The sequence below is a fragment of the Micromys minutus genome (genome assembly GCF_963924665.1).
Source record: "Micromys minutus genome assembly, chromosome: 27".
NCBI classification, from domain to species: domain Eukaryota; kingdom Metazoa; phylum Chordata; class Mammalia; order Rodentia; family Muridae; genus Micromys; species Micromys minutus.
In genome coordinates, this window is record NC_137962.1 from 21,244,468 (window position 1) to 21,270,884 (window position 26,417).

At 46.3% G+C, this 26,417-nt stretch overlaps 1 protein-coding gene across 1 annotated transcript; it reads left to right on the top strand.

The window, feature by feature from the left end:
* The first annotated feature begins 21,015 nt into the window (after window positions 1-21,015).
* Window positions 21,016-25,603, top strand: BCDIN3D (BCDIN3 domain containing RNA methyltransferase). Its single transcript, XM_080939131.1, has 2 exons — window positions 21,016-21,348; window positions 24,769-25,603. The coding sequence occupies exons 1-2, from the start codon at window positions 21,112-21,114 to the stop codon at window positions 25,414-25,416; spliced, it is 885 nt and encodes a 294-aa protein (XP_080795257.1). The 5' UTR covers window positions 21,016-21,111; the 3' UTR covers window positions 25,417-25,603.
* The last annotated feature ends 814 nt before the right edge of the window (window positions 25,604-26,417 follow it).

Here is a 26,417-nt window from a genome sequence, read left to right on the forward strand (position 1 = left end):
GTGCCTGCTGGAGTGAGGACCAGGGGCCCACACCTGGGGCAGCATGCAGGCGACACATGCACTTGGCCAGCTCTAGGCCAGTGGAAAGTTACTGGGTAAAGGCACTCTAGGCTCTGAGTGGATGTAGAGGACCCTGTGTGCCCCAGGAAAGGAGACTTAGGCAGCCTGTTCATTCCTGCCCCGCTCCTGCCCCTCCCCACCCGGCCTACTCTAGCCTTCAAGAAATATTACAGAAGCATTTGAAATTTTGTTCCATCTTGGATATTTGAGGAGGGGGGTGGCGGTGAGGAGGGACAGTTGGGGTGGGTGCCGGTGTAAACTAGCTGCAGTCTGGACTGGTCTTGCCGGGTTATTGGCACATCCCCATTGCAGAGGTAAAAAGACAAGTGGTTCAGAAAGTCTTGGATAAATCTGTCATCTGGTAAACCTGAGGGACAGCCCACAGTTACCTCCCCTTGTCTGAGTCTGGGCTGGATTGAGACTTGTATTGCCCATAGATGTGTGGGTGGACCAGCACTGACATCTGGGGGGGTTGACACCCCACTTCAACCTGCCCCTATCATCCAGCCTTGGCATCCTGAGATGCCAAACTCTTAGGTTTTCTCTCCCTAGAAGTCAGCTGGGAGGCAGGACTCCTGGCTTCTGCTTCTGACCTCACTGCCAACAGACTGATTACTAAGCGAGGGCAGCCTTCTGTCTGTGACTTGGTTTTCCTATCTTCAAGATGGAAGTCCCCGACCAGTGCCAGCGTAGGGCAAGGAGAGGCGACACTTGGCTGACTCCCTCACCTAGTTGCTCCCCTTTGAGTGCCTCTTCCTAATCTCTAGCTTTGGATCTAGAAAGGTTTAAAGCCCTTCCCCCACCGGCATGTCATGCCGCCCTCAGACTGGCCAGTTTCCCAGAATCCACTTGTCCAAGTCCTCTTCTGAGACAATTTATGCAGAGACTCAGGATTGAGAAATTTTTCCAAGGCTAAATTCCAAAAAAATTGGGGGGAGGGGCAAGCCCTCAGCCATAAATAATGTGACCGGGGCACAAGTCATAGTGATCTCAAAGATGGCTGGTGAAGGTGGGGAGGCCCAATAGGGTTTCCTTCTGTCAGCTACCCAGCCCAGCGCTAAACTGGCTCCAGGGCCGGAGAAAGCCTTGATGTCTACCCCTGGTGGGGCAGTAAGGAGTCCCAGGAACACCGGGGTGGGTCTTGGCAGAAGGAAGGGTGGAGAAGCAAGAATGCAGGATTATGAGGAATGCGGGATTATGAGAAACCAAAGCTGGCCAGGTGCGGCACGGTGTGAAGGAGGAAGGGCTCCTGGCCCCTCTCATTTTTAGCTTGGGTGGGGCCGGACCTATGGCGGGGTAGATTGGATTTCATAGAGCTTGAGGGAGCCAGGAATCTGTGATGTGAGGCTAAAAGCCCTCTGAGGAATCCTGACAGGACAGGAGGTTCCCTCCGCAGCTCAAGATGGGACGAAGTAGGGACATTAAGTCTCTCATTCCCCACACCAGTTCCTGGATCCGTGCACAGCTCTTTCGGTATATAAACCACAAGACTTCCTGGGGTCTGGTATGGTTCTTCCATCCCATACCCTTTCTTCTGTGTGAGCCCTGCAGGATCCCGCAAGCACCCTTTATTCCAAAAGGCCTAGAGGGAGCAAATTGGGAACTTTACACACGGACTTTGCTGCCCCCTTCTGGCTGTTAGGGGAAAAGCGGAGTCTGGCTTGGACGGAGAATCCGTCCCTGGTGGCAGTGACTGGGAGCAAAACTCTGCTTCTCTTAGACCTGTCTTCACAGCAGAAGTCTTTCTGTACAGTGATTGTCACATCTCTCAAGACACAACTGGCCTGCCTGCCAAAACCTATCTCTACTCAATCCCCTGCCCTGAGGTTTTTCCCGAGTGTCGGACAACAGAAATCTAGCACCAGACGCAAGGACTCACCAGCCAGGCACCCAGACAGGGCTGCTTAGTGCCTCGAACTTCCGTGTGCCCATCTCTGACCTCACCTGCCCACGATCTGTGACTGATCGGAAATAAGAATAAAAGCAATTACTAAGACACCTGAACGGTTTGCTCATGACCTCAGGTGGCTTTGTGGAGTGTGTGACATGTCACTGGACCTTGGGGTGGTTTTCATGCAGGAGCTACTCGGAAATTCCCATCTTTGTTTCCCTGGGGGAAGGTGAGGAGTCCTCCTGCTCAAGGCACCTTTTTCTGGGAGCCTTCTGCAAACTGACCCAAACGTGTTGGTCAGTGAGAGCCCACTGGTAGAAGAGTCTTTATTTTGAGCAAAAGTGTTTCCTTAAAATGAAGAGGCCTGACATACCCCAAAGCAGCAGCTTTGAACCTATAAGACTAGAGTTTCCGGGGACTAGCTTGTGCATCCTAGAGCCACAGAACTTAAGGCACATGGGCAAAAGCATTATTTGAGAAGAGGGAGAAAGGGAGAGGCGGAGGGAGGAAGGGAGAGGCGGAGGGAGGAAGGGAGAGGCAAAGAGAGGGAGGGATCTACTCCGACTCTATTTTACATGAGAGGAAACTTAGAGGCAAAAGTTTCCGTGATGCAGTGGGACCAGAGGGCACATTAGTTGATGATCATGTCAACAGATTCCCACGGCGTGCTGGAGAGTTTGTCAACTCGACACAAACTAGTCATAGGAGAAGTTAAGAAAATGCCTCCATGGGCTGGAGAGATGGCCCAGCAGTTGGGAGCTGATTCCACACAACCCTCTCCCACACAGCTGAGAGAACTTTCAGTCTCATTGTTAGACCCCCACTGAGGCTGGGCAAATCCCACAACCCGACCCAACTCACACACAACCATCCATCTCTACTCAAGGCTATGTCTACTCCCAGAAAATCCAGTTGCCAACTCCAGGACCATGCGCCTCCCACACCCCACAGATGGCTAAGATACTTCCTTCCCATTCCACAGCCCCAGGTCCACGCAGTCTTCTCTTGGCTTGGACAAAACTCTGCTGAAAGAAGCCAGCTTCTTCTACCCCGTACTATAACACCTCTAGTGCCTTTGGCTAGCTTCCTTTCATTTCTTAAGCCATTCTTACATAAGAAGTCCAAGTGCCCTGGGGCCACATGCTGGAGGGGCCCACGGCTGGGTACGCTGCCCTACCCAAGAGGCTCAGTCTTCCTGCCACGCCCACCAAGGTGGCAGCCACATGAGGAACAAAAACACCTTGGAAGTGGTCGCTCAAACTTGAGAGTTCCAGGTTGAGGTTCAAGCCACCATGGCACTTGGGCAAGTCTGAATCCTGTCTAAATTCCTAATCCAGGGATCCTACAAACACAGTTAAATGGCATGGTTTTGTGGCACCAAGTCTGACCAAGTCTGAAGTCACTTGCCAGGCAGTGACAGAAACATAGAATGTGGCCTGGAAGTGATGAACCTTTATCATCAGAAAACAAACAAACACACACACAAACAAACAAAGGCACTGGGAAGGGAAACACCTAAGGGGCTCTCACAAACCACTCAGGAAAGCTGGAAGGAACTGTGCAGGCCCGGCACACCAGAACCAGGGGCAGAGATAGGTGGATTCGGGAGCCACTGGCTGGCCAGTCAGGCGGAAAGGGTAAGGGAATAAGGGAGAGACACAGAACACTGGTTCTCACCGGGAGGTCACGACCTTTGGAGGTCAGATATCCTATAGATCAGATGCTTATATTATGATTTATAAACAGTAGCAAAATTACAGTTATGATGTAGAAATGAAATAATTTTGTGGGTGGGGGTCAGCACAGCATGAGGAACTATGTTAAAGGGCCACAGTGTTAGTTAGGAACCCCTAGAGGATGACATCCAATGTCCTGAGTAGGCCTACACATGTGTAGACATCTGCACACCCATGTGTAAACACCATATATCACACACACACACACACACACACACACACACACACACACACACACTCTAGGGGATGGCTAGCTGCCTTATGTAGTTGGAGCGCGCCGGATATGTAAGGGGTGGAGACCTAGACCTACGGAAAAGACAGGCTGTTATGAAGAACCTACCATACTTGTCAAGGAAGGGAACTCAGTTCTCCAGGCAGGAGGCATATAAAAGGTGGGCAAACCGAGGCATAATGAAGTCAGATCTGTGTTTGAGAAACAACTCTGTGAGGCAATGTATTCTCCGGCTAGAAATTACATTTCCAGGTGTTTATTCTAAATAAATAACTTCCAAAAAAGGAACAGGGTTGTTCACAGAAATATTGTTCATAGGACTAAAAGTTGGAGAAAGTAAATATTAAATAATGAAGGACTGTTTAACAAATTGTGGTGTTCACTCTATTAAATATTCAGCAGCCACAAAAGGTGACGAAATGGGCAAACATTTACACAGAGTTTTATGGCTTGAATATGAAATACCCTCCAGAGGTTCCTGTGTTGAAAACCTGCTTCCTGGGTGGTGGTGATGAATTTTGGGGTGTTGCCCGAGGCTTTGAGGTCAGGTCTTGATGCAGAAAGTAGGAACTTGTGGGTGCATTGCCAGACTGTGAGGGGAATAGTGTCTGGTCTGATTTCCAACAGGGCTCTAATTTCTCAAGTCCGGAATCTTTTCTGTCTGCAGCCCCATCAGCATCCTGGTCCTCGGAGTTCTCCGATGATGCGTGAAGCACCAGTACAATATTCTAAGACACAGGGTTAGTTCCTCTTCCATTTCCTCTCTGCTTCCTGCCTGCCATGAGGTGGGTTCCTCTGCCAAGTGCTCGCACCACGGTGCTCAGCCCTACACAGGCTCACAGAAATGGAACCAGCTGACCGCGGGGCAAAGCCACGGAAGTAATGAGTGACATGTACTGTCTTCCTGTCTGGAGTCTTGTTTGATGTCGGGTATTTGACTACAGTTACAGAAAATCTAACACTGAAAATCAATAGTGGCAGTAAGACTATTCCAATGATGGCCCTAAGCCTTTACAGTTATTTTGCAGGAGGAATTTGGTAAAGCTTAACCAGGCTCAAAACAAACATACAAACAAAAACGCTGAGAATGAGAGCTGTTGAGGGCAAAAGGAGAAACTGACGCTGAACCCAGTGCAGGAGACCCCGAAATATCTGCCGTGAAGGTAAAGGTCTTATCACTGGGAGTACCCCTAAAATTATTCTGCTTAATGGGAGCAAACTGGACCCCCTGGTACTCACTGCTGGTGGGCATGTGAAGCAGTCTGTATTTGGGCTAAAAGTGAGTTCCAGAAGTTAAGTGCTCCGTAAGTTAGATGCTTCCGGAAGTTAGATGCTTTCGGATAACTTCCGGAAGTTAGGTGTGTCCTTGCCACCTGGCATAAGGCTCCTTCTCTCAAGTGTAACTGTAACTTTCTCATCACAAGATAACAAACACAGACCTTTGCAGAATCTTGGAAAGCCCACAGATCCAAGGCGCCTTCTGAGCACCACGCAAGAAAATCCACCGTAGAGAACTGAAGAAGAAGCCACTGGAAAATCTGAGAATTGCACTGACGTTGAGTCAGTGCTATGCAAAAACTGCAATAGGAAAGAAAGCATTCTTCAACAGGCCAGATACCACAAACTCTGATGAAGAAAGTCAGGCATCGGCAGCTACTGCCACCAAATCAGAGCAAAGAAGAGGGCTTCAGGCAAGAAGCGTGTGGAGAGCAGGATAGGAAAGGTGCCCGTGAATGGCAGGAAGTGGGGGTGGGGGTGGGGGGAGGCTGCAGCTACCTTGAGGCCGGCAGCAGAGAAAAAACCCGCTTCAGAAGGGAAACTGCATCAACTATGAAAACCTGCTTCATTCCATAAAGGAGCATTTTAATAAAAACCTGATGAAAGAAAAAAAAAGTGTGCAAAGTTGGCTCTAATGAAATGTGTGATGGCTGAACAGAAGATTAAGGCTGAGCAGTAGGCACCTGGGAGGCCGAGTCAGGCAGATCTCTGTGAGTTTGAGGCCAGTCTGGACTACAGAGCAAGGTCCAGGATAACAGGGCTACACAGAGAAACCCTGTCATAAAAACAAACCAATGAACAAATAATAAAAAAATAAACTAGGGCTGGAGGTGGCTCAGCGGCTAGAGCACCGACTGCTCTTCCAGAGGTCCTGAGTTCAAATCTCAGCAACCACATGGTAGCTCATGACCATCTGTCATGGGATTCGATGCCCTCTTCTGGTGTGTCTGAAGACAGCGGCAGTGTACTCATATGCATAAAATAAATAAATAAATCATTTTTTAAAAACTGCATTAAAAAAGATAAAAATAAATAAACTAAATATTTTCTATTGGGAAAATAGGAGCGATACCTTGGGTGCTTTGCAGGAACTGACCAGATCTCACCAATTGCTCTAGGATGGGAAGGCAGAAGGAGCTCTTTTTGAAAGACATTTGAAAGGAAAGCACTGCCTGGTACCTTTGTTCACGTGGTGCCACCTAGAAGGCCATTCCTCACGGATTCACTTCGCCACGCTCAGCTGACCAGGCACTCATGGTCCCAATGCATCTGGTTCCTGTCTAAGCCAGTGGCAGGCATCCACATGAGCTGTTTTTTCAGGACTGCAGAAGGCAAAAGCTACAGGATCACGGAAGCCTCCACCTGTATTTCAAAGGAAGTCCTAGGAGGCCATGCAGTGCCTGGCAAGGTCAGAGAACCTGTTGTAGCCCCAGAGAAGCAAAGCATGACTGTGAGCGGGCAGAGAGCTCTACAGCGTTCATGTCTGCCTTGCTACCTCCCCCTGAACCTCACCCAGGTTGTTGAAAATGGGGTTGCTAATTTCCCATGAGTCTGAGGCTAGGGTTCATAATATGGCCGCCCCACGTGGACAGCACACATCCACTCTGGATGTCACACGCTCAGAGCATCATCCTCCGCTCAGGCCCAAGTGTGTCTATGCTTAACCTTTTGAAGAGATGCTGAGAAATGTTACGTGCTTCCAAAGCAGCAGGACTAATTTAGCCTCCTACCAACGCTGTATTCTAATTTCCCCCAGCATCCCGGCAACTCCTTTCTGCCGCAGGCATGAAGAGGTGCCTCACTGTGGATTCTCCTTCACTAATAATTAATATTTATTTTGGGTTCAGAAATAACTCTTTCCACAGATTATTTATCTTTATATAATAGGAAATTATAACATGACAGCAACTAGATTCTACCATAACCATAAATCGAAGTTAATGTCACAAACAATGGTCACTGCACCTTCTGATCTATGTCCTGGAAAGGACATAGTAAAAACAACCGAAAGCCAGTGTGCGCCACACACCTGTTATCCCATGACCTCACATGCACAGACAGGAAGACTGTGGGTTCTAGATGGGCAACATGAAGAGACGTCTTTTAAAGAACCAAGGGTTGGGAAGGGGGCTTTTCTAATGCACTCATCTCTAGGTTCCATCCCCAGCACCGGAAAACAAACAATTCCACCAACACATGCAGAGCCTTAGTTTCACACAGCCAAATGAAGGGCACTCTGTCAACTGATTGGCTTGTAGTCCCAAAGATGTTCTAGAAGTAAACCAGTCTGAAACCCTGTCTTTTTTTTTTTTTTTGGTGCTGTCTTCAAAGAAGAATATGCCCACAGTTCCATTTGAATAATATTAAGGGTTTAATTTTTCAAAATGTCTATTGAATATGCATACATTTTATATATGTATATGTGTATGTTAATTATGAGGGCTGGAGAGAGAGCTCCAGAGCAAAGTGCTTACAAGGGGGCCTGAACCCACATAAAGAGGACAGATGTTACACAGCTGCAGGCTTGTGAGTCCACTCTGGGGGCAGCACAGGCAGACAGACTATGAGGGTCATCAGCCCAGTTAGTTCCAGGTCAGTGAGAAACCCTGTCTTATAAGTCAGGGAAGACAGTGCCTGAGAGATGGCTCAGTGGTTAAGAGCGCTGGCTGCTCTTCCAGAGGTACCGAGTTCAAATCCCAGCAACCACATGGTGGCTCACAATGGTCTGTAGCCCCAGTCCTGAGGGATTCAATGCCTTCTCCTTGCCTCCAAAGGTACAGATACCAAGCATGCATGTGGTGCAGACACACACAGGCAAAACGTCCCTACCTGTGAAACAAAAGACGCCAAGGCGGGCAGCATTTGAGAACCAAGACCTGAGGGTGCCTCCAGTCTCCATAAGCATGTGCACACCCTTGCACACACACACACACACACACACACACACACACACACCTGTGGTTATCTGCAGAAAGTGAGTAAGACTAGGTTTTTTTCTGTAGACTGCTAAGTTTCCTATACTGAATTCACAATTTTTCTGAAAGGATCTATCTACTAATGTTTCTATGCCGAGTAGCTATATAACTTGTATAATAAAGCAAACTGTAAAAAGAAAGTTTTAAAATGATATAAATACATCTGGGCGTGGTGGTTCAAACCTATAGTTCTAGTAATAGGACGTTGGAACAGGAAAATTGTGAGTTCAAGGCCAGCCTTAGCTACAGTGAGTTCCAGGTCAGCCAAGATTACAAAGCAATTACCCCCCTCCCAAACCCCTGCCCTCACTGCCATACACACACACACACACACACACACACACACACACACACACACACACACGTCAATAAAACTGAAAACATAGTAAACATCAGAGAAAAGATGAAGGACGAAGAGAGAAGACAGAGAGGTGGTCTGCCAGTACATCTCTCTACTTGGTATAGCAAGTGCCCTTCCCTGAATATTGCTTTATTTATCCCCTTTGTAAAACTGTATTTTAAAATGTGTGTGTGTATGTGTGTGTGTGTATCTCTGTATGTGTGTATGTATGTATGTGTGTATGTGTATACGTGTGTATGTATGTGTGTATGTGTGTCTTTGTGTGTGTGCTTGTCTGTCTGTATGTGTATGTATATGTGTATACATGTATATGTGTGTGTATCTACGTATATCTCTGTTTGTGTGTATGTGTATATATATATGTATATGCGTGTGTGTATATATGTGTGTATATATGTGTGTATATGTGTGTATGTATGTGTGTATGTATGTGTGTGCCTGTCTGTATGTGTGTGTGTGTGTATCTGTGTATATCTCTGTATTGTGTAAATGTGTATATGTATATGTGTGTGTATATATGTGTGTATGTATGTGTGTGCCTGTATGTGTATGCCTGTCTGTGCGTGTGTGTGTGTGTGTGTACCATTTTTGTTCAGAAGCTATGGAGGTCAGAGAGGGCATCCCATCCCCTGGAATACAGTTCTGAGCTGCTATGTGAGTGCTAGAGACTGGACCTGGGTCCTCTGCAGGTTAGCACTCCTGACCACAGAGCTGCCTTTTCATCACACACACACACACACACAACCCTGGTTTTTGAGATGGGGACTTGCTGTGTTATCCAAGCTGGTTTCAAATTCTGGGGCTCCAGTGATCTTCTGCCCAAAACTCGTGAGTAGTTGGGAGAGAAATGTGCACTCTCATGCTGAGAACCCATTCCTTTTGTGCATATAAAAAAGATGCATGGGGCAGAGAAATGGCTCAGCTACTAAGAGCACTGAGTGCTCTTCCAGAGGTCCTGAGTTCAAATCCCAGCAACCACATGGTGGCTCACAGCCATCTGTAATGGGATCTGGTGCCCTGTTCTGGTGTGTCTGATGACAGCTACAGTGTGCTTATATATATAAAAAAATTAAAAATTAAAAAATGTATCCTACTGTATGTTAGGTCATCCTGGGAGACGGAAAACCTTGTCCAACACTGTCCTCAAAATACCATCCACTCATTTAGAGGACATGTCCATAACTACCGGATACTGAGGACACTGGATATGGTCACACTCTCTGGTGAGTTCTTGAGAAATTAAAAATCCTAATATTGGGGGCTGGAGAGGTGGCTCAGTGGTTAGAGCACTGACTGCTCTTCCAGAGGTCCTGAGTTCAATTCCCAGCAACCACGTGGTGGCTCACAACCATCTGTAATGGGATCCGATGCTCTCTACATGTATATGTACTCATACATGAAATAAATAAATAAATCTTTTTTAAAAATCCTAATATTGTGTAACAGAGGCAGTAACAGACGGGTATCTAGATAAAAAGAGGGTGCGGTGGCTTGCATGCGACCTGAGTATGTCCCTCAGAGATCCATGTCCTGGAGGCCTCGGCTCCAGCATCGCGGTGTTGAATTAGCCTTAGAGACTTTAAAGGTGCAGCCTACGTGGTGTGGCTATGGAGAGCTCGCCCTTGGAGGAAATTGATATGATACAACTCCCTCAACATTAGGTCGCAGCCAGGCACGGTAGGGCTTTCTGATTCCAGCACTTGAAAGACAGAGGCAGGTGGATCTCAGTGGGTTTTGAGGCCAGCCTGGTCTACATAGCAAGTCCAGGGCAGCCAGAGCTACACAGTGAGACTCGTCTCAAAAGCTAGAAAGACAAAGAAAAGAATGGGCTGCTCTAAAGTCAGCTAAGCCCCTCAGCTGTTCATGACGCCATGCAGCGATGGAACCAGAGAGGCCTCAGCAGAGCAAAGAAAATGCTGGCGCCGTGACCCTAAACCTCCAAAACTATCAGCTAAATCACTCCCCGTATAACAATTGCCCAGCCCCTGATATTAGAAATACTCATTTAAAAAAAAAAAAAAAAAAAAAAGGAAAGTTGTTGGTTAAGTCTTCACACTTCACAAAAGAGGACATATAAGGGAAAGGAGCTGGGGGTGGGGATACAGGGAACACAACATGTATGAGACCATGGGCCTCCTGTTCAGTGAGTTCAGGAAACTGAGAGGTTCAGTCCGGCTAGAGTACAGATAGGATGGGGTCAGAGTCATGGAACCAAACAGAAACGCAAGAGTCATCTGAGGCTTCATCACTCAGAAGCGTGCGTGGGAGGAGCTCAGGCCTCCTGGGTCTACAGAACAAGAGGTCAGGTGATTTGCCTGCACGTTCCAGTTCAAAGCCTAGTTTAAGAACTTGAACTTTGTTCTGGATGTACCACAAAACCTCTGAGGACATGACAGTTTGCTCTGTCTTCTTCCCTTTCAGTGTCATTTCCCTTCTTGTTGTCTCCCTCTCCATCAGTGCCTCTCTATCACCCTCTGACCTCCAGACTCTAGTCCTCCCCATGTCTCCATCAGTGCCTCTCTATCACCCTCTGACCTCCAGACTCTAGTCCTCCCCATGTCTCCATCAGTGCCTCTCTATCACCCTCTGACCTCCAGACTCTAGTCCTCCCCATGTCTCCATCAGAGCCTCTCTATCACCCTCTGACCTCCAGACTCTAATCCTCCCCTTTCTCCATCAATGCCTCTCTAGCACACACTGGTCTCCAGACTTTAGTCCTCTTCAAGGCTACTTCCGTTCATAGACCATTTCCTAAACACACTTTACAATATTCCTGGAGACAAATCTCTTGTTCAAAAGATGAGGAATGAGGTTATAGAGAATGGTTGGGCAGTGAAGATCACTGGCTGCTCTTCCAGAGGGCACAGGTTCAATTCCCAGCACCTACATGGTGGCTCACAACCATCTGTAATTAGTCTGAGAGGGTCTGATGCCCTCTTCGGAACTCCTCGGGCACACTCAAGGTACATACACACATGTGTACAAAATGCTCACACACATTAAACAAACAAATAAGCAAGCCTGAAACCAGTCAGGTTTAGGAAACAGGACCTTGTCTTGTAAAAACAAGTGAACAAAAGAAAATCTGTCAAAATATTTCTCCAAGGGCCTGTGCCATGACATTTTCACCAACGTCTTCTCTCACCATCCGAACCACTCAAGTTGTTACTGTTGATGATTGTTTCATTTTTTGTCTTAACTGATAGTCAGGATTGTTTCAAGGAGGTCTTAATTTTATATTTCCCCCCAGACTAATATGTGTAAAGCCTTTCCATGTGTTTATGACTTAGTATATCCTCTTCAGTGAGCTGTCTCCCAATCTTTTACAATATTTTAGTTAATTTTATTGAGATTTTTATTGTAGAGGTTCAAGAATTTTGAATGTACTTTTAGATGGAGATCCTTTTGAGAGATGTGGCTTGCAAGTGCCTTCTCCCTGCTTATAGTTTATCTTTTTATTCTTTTTTATTATTGTTTTTTTCTCAAGATTTATTATTATTTTATGTATGTGAATACACTGTCTTCAGACACACCAGAAGAGGGCAGCAGATCCCATTACAGATGGTTGTGAGCCACCACGTGGTTGCTGGGAATTGAACTCAGGACCTCTGGGAGAGCAGTCAGTGCTCTAACCACTGAACCATCTCTCCTGCCCCCTTTTTATTCTCTTAATGAAGTTTTTCTTTGCTGGGGGCCCTACAGGAGGGACATCATATGGCTTTAGAACTCATGGAATGTGTCCCACGGGTCAGCACAGTCACAATGAGTGTGCCTCGGTGCAGAACGACCCCAAGGGCCATGTGTCCTGAGGACTTCGGGCTGTGGTGGAGCTCTGCTCTGTTTGCTGCCCTCACATCCCTCTGCATCTGAGAATTGTGTGAAGAGTCTAAGGGGGCTTCCAGCCTCTCACTCGGCAGTATCTCTGGCACTCACGATATTAACACGTATCTCTCCCAGGCATTGCTGCTGGGGCAGGTTAATGATTCAATCACCACCCTGGGAGAAAACTTAGAGATGTAGATTGTCAGCAATGACCACCATCCTTAGAAAGCATCTGGAAAAATTAAAATATTTGTGAAGCTAGGTTGAGATGTTTTTGCTACTGGCTCTGTTGTAGAAGATCTTAGGGAACAACTTGAAGCTCAGAGAGGCACACTCTCATTAGTTAAGCTACGACCTTTATGGTCAGGAACAAAAGCAACGGTAGCACTGGCCGACGTGACTCTCACTGAGGCTGGACTGCGGAGGATTGATTTCTTACACCCATGTTTGTCCTCAGCTTCCTGATATGATTTAATAAGAATTTCTGGTGCGAAGATGTGCATTCTGAGGACTTAAAATAGATAGGACTGATTCTTATATAAGAGTTTGGACTTGTGATTCTTTTAAGATTCTTACAAGATTACTTTTAAAGATAAATAATAAAGCAATTAATCCTTTCTTTGTAACTGCACATTGCTGCCTGTCAGTAAGAGAAACCAGCTGAGAAAACTACCTTGCTTGCCCACACCTTGTTAATGTATAACAAGTTGCTTAGCTACTAATGGATGTGGGTTCTTGGGGATAATTTGTTTTCTTTAGCTGTGCTACAGAATTTCTTGTGAAGGTATTGGGGAACACACTGTTATTTCACAATCACTCACTAGAAGAAAACTAGAATGTAATTTTTTAAAAAGATTTATTTATTATATATGAGTACACTGTAGCTGTCTTCAGACACACTGGAAGACAGCATAGGATCTCATTACAGATGGCTGTGAGCCACCATGCAGGTGCTGGGATTTGAACTCAGGATCTCTGGAAGAGCAGACAGTGTTCTTAACCACTGAGCCATCTCTCCAGCCCTAGAATATAATTATATTATAATCTTATACTTCTTGAAAGATTTTGCTGGGATATATAAGCTAGAGGAGAAAAAGAAAAGTTGTTGGGACTTCGTTCCTTCCATTCTCCAAGTGTACGTGTATATGTGCATATGTGTTAGAACCCTTTAAATATGTTTATATGTAAAGTTTGTATGAGAATATGTTGGAACTTTGTTCCATCCATCAAATTTGCATCTATGTGTGTGTATATGTATGTAAATATGTGTTTATGTTTGTGTGGGTGTTGCTGGAGCTTGCTTCATCAAATATGTGCAGATATGTGTACATGTGTATATGTATGTATATATGTATTTGTGTATATGTGTGTATGTATATATATATTTGTGTATATGTGTTTGTGTGAAATGCCTGGAGCCTGCTTGTTGAAACTCTGTTCCATTAACCTACCAGATATGTGTGTGTATGTGCATATGTATATACAAGTATATATGTGTATGTGTGAAATGCTTGGAGCCTGCTTGCTAGAGTTTTGCTCCATCCATTCAGTGTGTGAATGTGTATCAGTCTGCATGTATGTATGAATTATGTATGTGTACATGTATGCATGTGTTTACATGTATGAAGTTATTGGAATCTGTCTTTTGTTTAATCTACTGTGAGTGTGTGTGTGTGTGTGTGTGTGTGTGTGTGCGCGCGCGCACGTATGAATTTTCTCTCTTTTTTTTCCTCACTGGCCCCTAAGAGCAAAAAGAGTTCAGAGTGTTTCTCTGGCCACAGGGAGTGTCAGCCCCAGTGAATCAAGCTTGGTCCATCGAAGCAAAGTCTGCAGAGTAATTTCTCTAACTGTCATAAGCAGAGCCCCCATTAGGATCTGGACTAACCCCCATCACAGCTCTCAGAGCTGTCCCCAGGGACACCACTCCTCCATGCCCGCCTCGGGTTACCCTCCCCTGGGTGTTAAAGCTGGTCTTTTGCATCCTAGACATATTTTTAAAAAACATTTCTCGAGGTAAAATTGCTCCATTTCGATGAATTCCTATTCACTGATTTCTTTTCTTTTTTGACAGGGCCTCACTATGTTTTGGAACTCAGACGGATGGCTCATCTCTGCCTCCTACGTGCTGGGATTAAAGGAGTGTGCCACCACACCTGGCCTGCTTTTTTATTTTGTGATTCATGTTTGGTTTTACATATTACACTTCTAGTCTCTCTCTGTCTCTCTCTGTCTCTGTCTCTCTCTGTCTCTCTCTCTCTCTCTCTATCTATCTATCTATCTATCTATCTATCTATCTCTCTCTCTCTCTCTCTCTTTTCGTTTTCAAGACAGGGTTTCTTTGTGTACCGTTGGCTGTCTGGAACTCACTCTGTAGACCAGGCTGGCCTTGAACTCAGATTCATCTGCCTTGGCTCTGCTTCCTGAGTGCTAAGACCAAAAGCATACGCCCTATGTGTATTCTATTCTTGATCCAAGTAATCAGTTTATATCTGCGTGTGCTCATGTGTACGTGCAGGTGGACACAAATATGTGTGCATGTGTGTGGAGGTCAGAGGTCAAATTCAGGCGTTGTTCCTCAGGACCCTAGCTGGCCTGAAACTCACAAAAGTCCTCCTAATCCACCTGCCTCACCAGTACTGGGATTAAAGACACAAACCAGCACACTACCACCATCTTGAGGTTTGAAATGGGGTATCACACTTGAACACCCAGATCTCTTGTTTGGCTGGACTGGCTGGCCAGCAAGCCCCCGGGAACCTTCTGTCTCTGCCTCCCCAGGGCTGGGATGGCAAGTATGTTTGAATGTTTGGCCCTAGCTTAGCTACTGTCATGAAGTGTGTTGTGGCCTTGTTGGAAGAAGTATGTTGCTGGGGGTGGGCTGTGAAGTTTAAAAGTCCTACACCAGGCCCAATCTCTCTCCCTCCCTCCTTCTCTCTCTCTCCCTCCCCCTTCCCCCTTGCCTAATGGCTGTGAATCAAGATGTAATGCTCTTGGCTACTTCTCCAGCACCATGACTACCTGCCTGCTACCACACTCCCCACCATGAAAATAATGGTGTAATCCTCTGAAACGGTAAGCCAGCGACAATCCAATGATCTCCTTTGTGGGTTGCTTTGGTCATGGTGTCAATTCCGAACACAACAGTGACTAAGACAGAAACAATTCTTCTATTTTTAAGACACATTTATTCCCTACATACCAAGGAATATTGGTATCTGTTGACAAAAATCCCCCCCAATACTAAGAGTATTTTGTAGTATAAATTGTGTTGCTTGGTTTTCATTTCAGACGTCTTAAATGGCTGTCCTCTTGGTCAGCTAGGCAGGTTACCGCCTTTGTTTACTTCCTAGCCTTCAACAACATAAGTCTTTAGGGGACCTTTAATCGCCTAAACCACAATAACCCACAATATTTACACATAACTTGTGTGGTACGATTCTCTCTTACTGTATGTATATGATGCATCTTTGTGTTGAAAATATTCCGGGCTGGAGAGATGGCTCAGCGGTTAGAGCACTGACTGCTCTTCCAGAGGTCCTGAGTTCAATTCCCAGCAACCACATGGTGGCTCACAGCCATCTGTAATGAGATCTGATGCCCTCTTCTGGTGTGTCTGAAGACACCAACAGTGTACTCAGATGTATACAATAATAAATCTTAAAAGAAAAGAAAATATTCCAAGTCCCTTTGGAGCTACTTAGAAATACACAACCAAGTGCTGCTAACCACAGTCGTCCTACTTTCTACGGAACGTGAGGACACTTGACAGCAGCTGTGCACTCATTAGCCTCCCCACGCCCTCTCGCTGGTACAATGTCTAGCTCTTGTTGGCTACTAGTCTGCTCTCTGCTTCTGACATCAACCTTTCACCCTTCAGTGTAATCAAGGCTGGAACAAATGACATGACGTGACCCTTCTCAGGCCAAATAAGAATCCCACCAGGACATAAGGCACACTTTGTCTGCTCATTCTCTGATGGACACCTAAATGGAATATATAAGGAATATATGTGATGCGTGTATAAATAAATATATATAGTGCCTTTTATATGTGTGTGTATATATAACACTGCGGCAGTAACTAAGAAAGTGTAGATGTCTCAAACATTCTGATTTCCATATATATATATATGGTCTTGCTTTCTGGCCCAGGCTGGCCTCACACTTGAAGCAAACACCTTGCCTCAGGACTCTGCATGTTAGGACTTATGTAGCACTCCACCTGGCTGAGAATTCTATGACTGTTTATTTTGAGATAGGATCTCACTGTGTAGTCCTGGCTGGGCTGGAACTCAATCTGTAGACCAGGTTGGCTTCAAACTCACAGATATCCTCCTGCCTCTGACTCCCTTGTGCTGGGATTAAAAAGTGTGCACCACCACACCAGACCAAGAATTCTATTTTTAACTTTTTAAAATGTTTTTAAAATGTACGTGTGTGTGTGTGTGTGTGTGTGTGTGTGTGTGTGTGTGTGTGTGTGCCACAGCATGTGTGTGAAAGTCAGAGGACAGCTTGTGCAATTAGATTTTTCTCTCCACACAATGTTGGTCCGGGGGATCAAACTGACTTCATTGAGCTTAGAGGCAAGCACCTCAGTACCTGCTGAACCCTCTCATTGGCCCCATTTTTAATGTTTGGAGAAGCCTTGTCACTGTTTTACTTTTCTTTCTTTAAGGTTTATTTTTTTAAAAGATTTATTTATTATATATGAGTACACTGTAGCTGTCTTCAGAAAGCACCAGAAGAGGGCATCAGATCTCATTACAGATGGATATGAGCCACCATGTGGTTGCTGGGATTTGAACTCAGGACCTCTGGAAGAACAGTCAGTGCTCTAACTGCTGAGCCATCTCTCCAGCCTGCTGGTTTTTCTTTATGATGGTGCTACCTCACACTCACACTCCCACCAGTGGTGTAAGAGGCTCCTCTTCATTTAAATGGCACTCAGTGTGTATCCTGTGAGGGGCAAAACCAGGGTTCCTGTGTAGCTGAGTTCAATTCAAGCCTTGAGGTCTGTACTGTTTGAGAACTTTCCAGGAGTCTAGCAATGCACCCAAAACCCACTGAGTTTTGTAAGATTTCGGAAACCCCTATTTTATTGCAGTTGGTTATGGCGGTTTAAACCGGTCACTCACATTTCTCCCAGCGTTGGAAGGCACAGCAGTGGCCACAGGCATTTCTGGCATCCAGCGAAGGTAAGCGGAATGGGGAGTACCCTCCATGACGGAGTCTAGTCCCAGGCATAGTCACTACTCAGTGCACATGTGTAGAAACACTTTCCTGTGTACTCTGTCCACCCACCATGTGAATCACCTGGGGTTGTGGCCTGTATGTACACATCTAGGTCAGATGAGGGTTTTAAACGTGTTCAGCAGCACCTAGGGCTGGAAGTCTGTGGGAATGGAGAAGACCAAGGTTGTAGCAAACACAAAACCAGAATCTGGTCTGAAGAAAAGTTTTCCAACCATCAGCCATGGAAAGTTAAACTTTTTCATTTTTTTTCATTACAAGTATATGACACACATACACACATGCACACACACACACACACACACACACACACATACAGATAGCATGTAACATTCAGCAAAAGCTGGGGTTAAGTAACATCCTAATACAAACATTGCTGATTAAGCCCACCATTATAGGAATCGTTTATTGATGGTTCTGATAAATGCTAATGTTTAAACTATGCAATTATTACAAGTAAATTTTCTCTTCTATAGTTTGATGTTTATAACTTGGTGGTTCATTTGTTTGTTTTCTTCCCCTCACAGAGGACACACCCTCTGCCATTAGTCAGGACCCCAGACCCAGAGAAGTGCCTAATAAGAAGCCACAAAATCTAGCCGACCAAAGTTCAGAACACACTCCCAGGAGCTGCTGTAACTGTCTGAAACCAGTTCTTCACAGAACAGGAGCAGAAACCTGGGCTGGTCAGATGCCACTCAACGCAGACTGGGTCAAATTAAAACATCTTAGGTCACCAGCAGCATCTTCAGGCCAACGCCCATCTCTGCTTCTAGAAGAACCTCTGTAAATCAGGAAGACACACACACACACACCACACACCCATCCTCTTGCCTGCTGCCAAGGTCTCTTCTGGTCAACAGTGTTTTGAGAACTCAAAAGATGCATATACCTGCTAATGAGATCCAATTCCTCACCGACAAAACAAAACAAAGAACCAAGGAACCCTCAGCCAAGTACTGGAAAAGAACAGGTGTTTAGCAAAGGTGACTCGGGGACATTGAAGGCTGCCTGTGATGGGACATCTAGTGACAGTACGGGGTTAACACCCTTTATCAAACCCTGTCCAGCACAGGATGTGGTGGCTCACACAAGTCATTGCAGCTCTCCGGAGATGAGAGAAGGGTTGCTCAGAGCCAGAACGGGCTGTGTAATAAGTTCAGGTCTGACTGCAATATAGAGAAGCCCTGCCCCCAACAAACACCACCTATGTAGGACAGAGAGAAATACTATTGTTTTTCTGGGTAGATTTCTAGAAGCTTGTGTACTTTGTTTTATTCAGCCCACTGTGGGTTTTGGTCATTAACTAACTCATCTTTGAATCTTCTAAGAAAAAAAGCAAAGCTGGGGGGTGGTGGTATTGCACCCTTAATCCCAGCACTCTAGAGGCAGAGGCAGGCAGATCTCTGAGTAACAGACCAGCCTGGTCTACAGAGCAAGTTCCAGGACAGCCAGAAATACACAGAGAAACCCTGTCTCTAAGGGGAAAAAAGTGTGTGTGTGGCAGGGGGGAAGAGAATGAGCAAAAGAAAACAATTGAAATAAGAAGTCAAGCAGAGATCAAAGTACAAAGCAAAATGTGGGAATTCAAACTAGAACATTTCAGGGGCTGGAGAGATGGCTCAGTGGTTAGAGCACTGACTGCTCTTCCAGAGGTCCTGAGTTCAATTCCCAGAAACCACATGGTGGCTCACAACCATCTGTAATGGGATCTGATGCCCTCTTCTGGTGTGTCTGAAGACAGCTACAGTGTATTCATAAGAAATATATCATCTTTTTTTTTTTAAGGACATTTATTTTCAGCAGGACATGGCCTATTATAATCCTAGCATGTGGGAGGTGGAGGCAGGAAGATCAAGAATTCAAGGCCATCCTCTGCCACATAGGAAGCTCAAGAGCAACCTGGATTACCCACAATATCCCATCAAAAAGTTAAGCCAAAACACATATATATGTGCAGAGAGGGGAGGGGATGACCCTAGAGACCTATTTGGACTGTGTTGGTCCTTGTATAGATGCTTCAGCCTCTTATAAAGTTCAGCAAATCCTTGGTTTAGTAGGCTGGGAGGGCTCCATAAAATGGGCTGGTCAGAACACAATGCCACTGGCTTACTCTAGCAGGCTGGGATATCCTCACCTCTAAATGGAATTTACTGCTTAGGCTGTGTGATGGTTTGAATAAGAATGGTCCCCATAGGCTCATATATTTGAATGCTTAGTCACCAGGGAGTGGCACTATTGGAAAAGATTAGGATTAGGAGATGTAGCCTGGTTGGAGGAGGTGTATCACTGGAGGTGTACATTGAGGTTCCAAAGCCCAGGCTAAGCCCAGAGTCTCTCTCTCTCTCTCTTGCCTTCCACTTCCCATCATGATGATAATGGACTAAACCTTTGAAACTGTAGCAAGCCTCTAATTATTTTTTTTAAAAATAAGAGTTGTCGTGGTTACCTGTCTCTTTACAGCCATAGAACAGACTAAGGCAGGCTGACTCCTCAGTCTCCCTTCTCTCCAGCTTCCCCCACTCCTAGACCACATTTAAAACGTGTTAAGTGTGACTATTTCCTAGTGTGTGTACACGGGTTTGGAGTCCAGAGGTAGATGGCAGGGAGTCTTTTTCGATCATTTCCCACCCTATCTTTTGAGACAGAATCTCTCGGTGAGCCTGGAGATCACCAACGCAGCTAGGCTGGCTAGCCAGCAAACTCCGGAGATGCTCTAGCTTCTCCTTCCGAGGCTCTGGGATTACACCCCTCTCATGTGGGTGTTTGGGATCCGAACTCAGGGCCACATGTTTACCCAGCAAGCATTTCCCGACTGAACCATTTTTACAGCCCTCAGCCCACTTTTGGTCTAAGTTTATCTCAACACATCTCTTTCAATTTAACTCCTTTCTCCCTTCCATTTTATTTCTTCCCGAAACAGACAGTCACTTGTTTGCATCTTAATAAGTTTCTTTAAACAAGTATTTTCTGAACAACTGTGGGCCAGGATTTATGATAAATTTAGGAGACTCACAGGTGACAAGTTATCAATGTTGCAAGTCCATCCTCTGGAGCCAAGTCTATAGCTATGTCTGTCTGTCCCCGCTGTGGCACCTCAAGTGATCTACAGCTTCCAGCTACCTTTTACTAAATCAGACTTAAGTTCCTGTGTCACGATCACACTCCCAAAACAAGGAATTTCTCTCCTTTGGGGCTCTCTTTGCGCATCTGAAAAGAAAGGAACTTGGACCAACTTCATTTCCAAGATCCCTACAAACTCCTTGCTTTGTCAGTGGCCCAAGAGTCAACCTCAACCTGGGCAAGTCCATTAAGTAAGAGAGGAAGATCGCAGCCTCCAATAGGACACCAAAAGCCCTGAGTAGGTACTGGGGTCTCCTCTATTTAGGCTCCCGAGTTTCCGACCTCTACCCTAGGCGCACGCGCGCTGGCGCTGCACTAGCACTCTTCTGCCGCGGGTTGCAGACTTCCGGTTCCGCCCGGACCTGGGGGTGGGGGCAGAGAGTAATGGCGGCAACCGAGGAATTATCTAGAGGGGCCATGGAAGAGGCCGTGGAGGAAGAGGCTCTGGGGGCTTTGAAGCCTGGGGCCGCCCCGTTCGGAAATTTCCCTCATTATTCCCGCTTCCAGCCTCCCGAGCAAAGGCTCCGCCTTTTGTCCCCGGAGCTTCTTCGACAGCTCTTCCCTCCCGACGGTCCCGAGATGAGGCCGATCCTAGGGCTCGACGTGGGGTGTAACTCTGGGGTGAGTGACGCGGGACTGGTGCTGGCCTGGGCGTGGCATCAAAACTCGCCCAGAATGGGCTTTTGAAGTATAGCGTTGGCAGACACGTGCACGTCCCAGCCCTCCCTCTGGGGCCCTGCCACCGACTGAGAGATTTTCGAGCTGTTCATTCCAAAAGTTCCCGCCAGACCGCTGGGGAGGAGGACCGTCTGATCTGGACTTCCGGCGTTTGCCTCCTCTTCTGCTTTGCTGGTCTTGGCTGGGGGAAAGAGTCCCACATGTGGGAATCCTGGTTCCTAAAAAGATCAGAGTCACGGTGACAGAATCATGTCTGAAACTTAAGGCTCCAGATGTATAGTGCAGGACGGATCAGGAGCCAGGTCCGTATTTACTTAAACTTGTGCTAACAGAGTACAACGGTGAACAGTAGAGAGGATCAAGAAAGAAAATAGATCACTCTGCCACAGGAGGGAGGCCTTAACCACCCTTCCCACCGCAAAGTGTTTTCAGACATGTAATGATTATAGACAAACCGCAGCAAAAACAAGGAAATGCCAGTCTTACCTATCTGTAGCTAGTTAGTGGATGTCTCGGTGAAGCAGGCAGTTTTGCCCCATGATTGCAAATGGTTAAGGCCCTCCACCACTCGCTCCACATTCCCGTCAGCACAGAAAGATTTTAAAATCGTAAGCAGTGTGTATAGAAGCAAAACCGGAAGGACACAGTTGCAATTGACTAAGGCGGTTCTCACTGTGCATTTACTTATGTTTTTGTTTTACGAAAGGCCTCACCGTGTAGTCGTGCTGCCCCTCAATGTGTAGTCCGTGCCGGCCTCAAAAACACGGGGGCAGACGGGAGGGAAGCAAATCAAGCTAGGAGGAAATCGAGTGGCATGGTGTGGGTCCTTGTGCCTTCAGCTGTGACTTTGAACGACAGTGTTAGCATGCCCTTGCAGTTTATTAGAAACACAGAATCTCAGCCTTCCCCCGCCTACCAAGTCAGCATCTGTATTTTAAGAGGACCCCCTAGGTAAGTGGTACACTACTAAAGTTAGAAGGGGCTTGGGATGCAGCTTCATACTGTGCTTCTGCTCCTCCAGAGGACCTGAGTTCAGTTCCCAGCAGATCAGAAGTCCTTTTCTGTCCCCTCTGGGCACCCATACACATATGTGAGCACTAAGACACATGCCTACACATAAAAATGGTAATACAGTTAGAAAAGCTTGGTATGAACAAAAGGAACTTACTGTAGCCGAAGTCTTGTGTTAGTGGCCATGTGACTTCAGCTAAGTAAATAACCTCCGTCTATGGTTTTTAAAACGCAGTCTAATGCGGATCATTCTGCACTTTCATAAAAGTACATAGAACCTAATTCTGCCCTTTACAAACTGTAAGGCAAATACCATCAGAGCAAAAAATAAAGCGTTGTCAGTCCCCAAAGTCCTTGTATGCTGTTTTCTGTCTTCAAAGCCCCTCTACCCACAGGTAACAGTTAGCCTATGATTGTCTTGCTTTTGTTTATATCTTTGTTTTCTTTTTTTCTTTTTTTTTTTCTTTCTTTTTGATGTATTTATTTCATGTATGAGTACACTGTGGCTGTCTTCAGACACACCAGAAGAGGACATCAGATCCCATTACAGATGGTTGTGAGCCACCATGTGGTTGCTGGGCTTTGAACTCAGGACCTCTGGAAGGGCAGCCAGTGCTCTAACCACTGATCCATCTCCAGCCCTCGTTTTCTAGCCCTGAGGGATTTAGTTTAATTTTCCCCCTTTAAAAAAAAAAAAAGGAAACTTGCCATATATTTCACTGTGACTTGGTGTTCTCTTCAGCAGTATGACTTTGAAAGTATTCTAACTCTGGTACATCGAGCCAAGCCCCTCAGCTTCACGCTATTAGTGCTAACACCCCATTGCGCCAACCCAGTCACAGCTGAGGGGTTCCCACCGTGTGTTCTTCACGTGTACGAGGACTTACAGAGGTGATAGGAAGAAACTACCTAAAACCATGTGCTTGAATTAGTTACAGTTAGAGGAGAGAGATGGGTGTCTCGTTTGAGAGCCAGAAGTGTGCAAAGATGGTGGTAAGATCAGGTTGTTACACTCTGGCCAGAAAGGTGTGATGGTTTGTGTGTGCTAGGCCCAAGGAGTGGCCCTATTAGAAGGTGTGGCCCTGTTGGAGGACATGTGTGATTGTGGGTGTGGGCTTAAGACCCTCATCCTAGCTGCCTGGAAGTCAGTCTTCCACTAGCTGCCTTCAGATGAAGATGTAGAACTCTCAGCTCCTCTTGCACTGTTCCTGCCTGGATGCTGCCATATTCTCACCTTGATGATAATGGACTGAACCTCTAAGGCAGCTCCAATTAAATGTTGTCCTTACAAGACTTGCCTTGGTCATGGTCTGTTCACAGCAGTAAAACCCTAAGATAAAAGACTCACAGTGACTTTTAAGGGAGGTGGCTTCAAAGGCAGACGTGGTTTCAGGAGATGGCACAAGCTCACACCGTAGAGAAGGCTGGAAGAGAGCTTCCTAGAGCCCAGACTTTGCCAACTCCACCATCTGAGAAATGGGTTTTTACAAGATGCTACTTTATTCGCCACCTTCCTGACAAGGGATGTTACTCACTCCTCCAGATTCCCTTCCTTTGAATGTGAGACACCCAGAAAGGGATAAAGAATTTGCAAGTAGGGCTGGAGAGATGGCTCAGTGGTTAGAGCACTGTTTGCTCTTCCAGAGGTCCTGAGTTCAATTCTCAGCAACCACATGGTGGCTCACAACCATCTCTAAGATCTGGTGCCCTCTTCTGGCCTACAGACATACATGCAGGCAGAATGCTGTATATCTAATAAATCTTTTATTAAAAGATTGCCAATATATTGCTTAAGCTGGGAAACACACTGCTCTGAGCTCTTTGCTGCCTTTGCCACATTGTTTGGACTATAACTCCCAACTGTACAACTCAGTGTGTTGTCAGGGTCAGGCCAGGCATGGGTAGGAAACTCAGGAGTCCAGGGCTACCCTCAGCTATATAGTGAGTTTAGAGTGGAGACACTTAAGAGCACCGACTGATCTTCCAGAGGTCCTGAGTTCAAATCCCAACAACCACCTGGTGGCTCACAACCATCTTATGAAATCTGATGCCCTCTTCTGGTGTGTCTGAAGACAGCTATACATGAAATAAATAAATCTTTAATAAAGAAATAAAACCCGAAAATAAGGTACAGGGTGGGTACATTATATCCTGCAGCCCCTAGGGGGCGCTAAGCCTCTGCTCATGGGGGGAAAATGTATCCTCAATAGATTATGTTAAGAGCCTCTGGGGGAAATGTTAAGAGCCTCACATCGGTACCCGCAGAGGTTAGTGGCGGTCTTGAAGGATGAGAGATTTCTTTTCCATTTACTGTTAGAGCTACAATGACAAGGCTCTTTTGGATTCCTCTAGGATCTGAGTGTGGCTCTGTACAAACATTTCCTTTCCCCAAATGATACGGAGACCTGCTCCGGCGCGCCCAGAGAACTCCGCCTCCTCTGCTGTGATATAGATCCAGTCCTTGTGAAGCGAGCCGAAAAAGACTGTCCCTTTCCTGATGCTTTGACCTTCATCACCCTGGACATCATGGATCAAGAGAGTAGGACGGTCCCCTTGAACTCTTTCTTAAGCCAGTTTGGGCGTTCCATTTTTGACATTGTGTTCTGTATGTCGGTGACCATGTGGATTCATCTGAACCACGGGGACCGTGGTCTGTGCGAGTTCCTGGCCCATGTCTCCTCTCTCTGCAGCTACCTCCTCGTGGAGCCACAGCCCTGGAAGTGTTACCGAGCGGCTGCAAGGCGCCTGCGCAAGCTGGGACTCCACAATTTTGATCACTTCCGGTCCTTGGCCATCCGAGGTGATATGGCCAGCCAGATCGTGAGAATCTTGACGCAGGACCACGGCATGGAGTTAGCGTGCTGTTTTGGCAACACCAGTTGGGACCGAAGCCTTCTGCTCTTCAGAGCAAAGCACACCAAAGGAATCCCTGAATCGTCCACAAAAGAGACAGGGAATGTGGCAGACCAGCAAAGAGATGCTGTGGAGTGTCTATACTGAGAACTGTGTTTGCATCCTGGAGCTGCCGGGTGTCTGAAGCAAGCAGCTGAAAGACACTGTCCGTGTTCCCGGCTGTTTGGAATGGCCCCTGTGGGGAATGAGTTCACAGAACAGCGAACGAGGCAGCTGGATGGAGACTGTTCCTGAGGAGTAAAACTGCTTTCCGAAGTTGTTTTGCTTCCTGCGGATCCTTAGGGTATCGGGTGTGCTCGGCATCGATTCTATGACCGAACCTCATCTCTAGCTCTAAGGGGTTATTTATTAAAAAAAAGAAAAAGAAAAGAAAAGAAAAGGGGGGCTGGAGAGATGGCTCAGCGGTGAAGAGCACTGACTGCTCTTCTGAAGGTCCTGAGTTCAAATCCCAGCAACCACATGGTGGCTCACAACCATCTCTGAAGACAGCTACAGTGTACTCATATAAATAAAAAATAAATATAAAAAAAAAAAGAAAAGAAAAAAGACTGTCATTTCTTTGAGCTCCTTAAAAATCTGATCTGGTTTCTTCAGCCTTGAGGCAAAGCCTCACAGTGAAATCTGTGTGTGATGATGAGGTGCTGGACTGGCCAACTGGCATTTAAAAACTACTTAGGAGCTGAGTGTAGTGGCAGATACCTGAATCTAGGCACTTGGCAGGTGGGGACAGGAGGGTCAGGGAATTCAAGGACAGCTTCGGCTACGTAGTTTGAGGCTAGTCTAGGAGTCCCTGTCTTCTAAAAAAAAGTAATGACAACAGATATTTATGGCTCAGAGTAGAGTTTAACTGCAGAGTGTTCACCAAATACTTACAAAGTTTGATCCCCAGTCTTCTCATCCCCCACAATAAAATGGAATTTAAATTACGAACCCTAAGGTAGATACCGATTTGGTCTGCGATATAGCTCTAGTAGTCTCACTTTTCCTCCGCCCCCCCCCCCCCTAGTTTTCAGGACTAAGCACAGCACAGAACTTTGCAGGTGCTTGGCAGTCATTCTGCCAGTGAGCAGCATCCCCAGCCTGGCTCT

Bases quoted from the DNA above. Each gene is read 5' to 3' on its own strand.
- BCDIN3D (XM_080939131.1), top strand. From the start codon at position 21,112: ATGGCGGCAACCGAGGAATTATCTAGAGGGGCCATGGAAGAGGCCGTG. The intron at 21,349-24,768 runs GTGAGTGACGCG...GGATTCCTCTAG, and splicing joins ACGTGGGGTGTAACTCTGGG to GATCTGAGTGTGGCTCTGTA.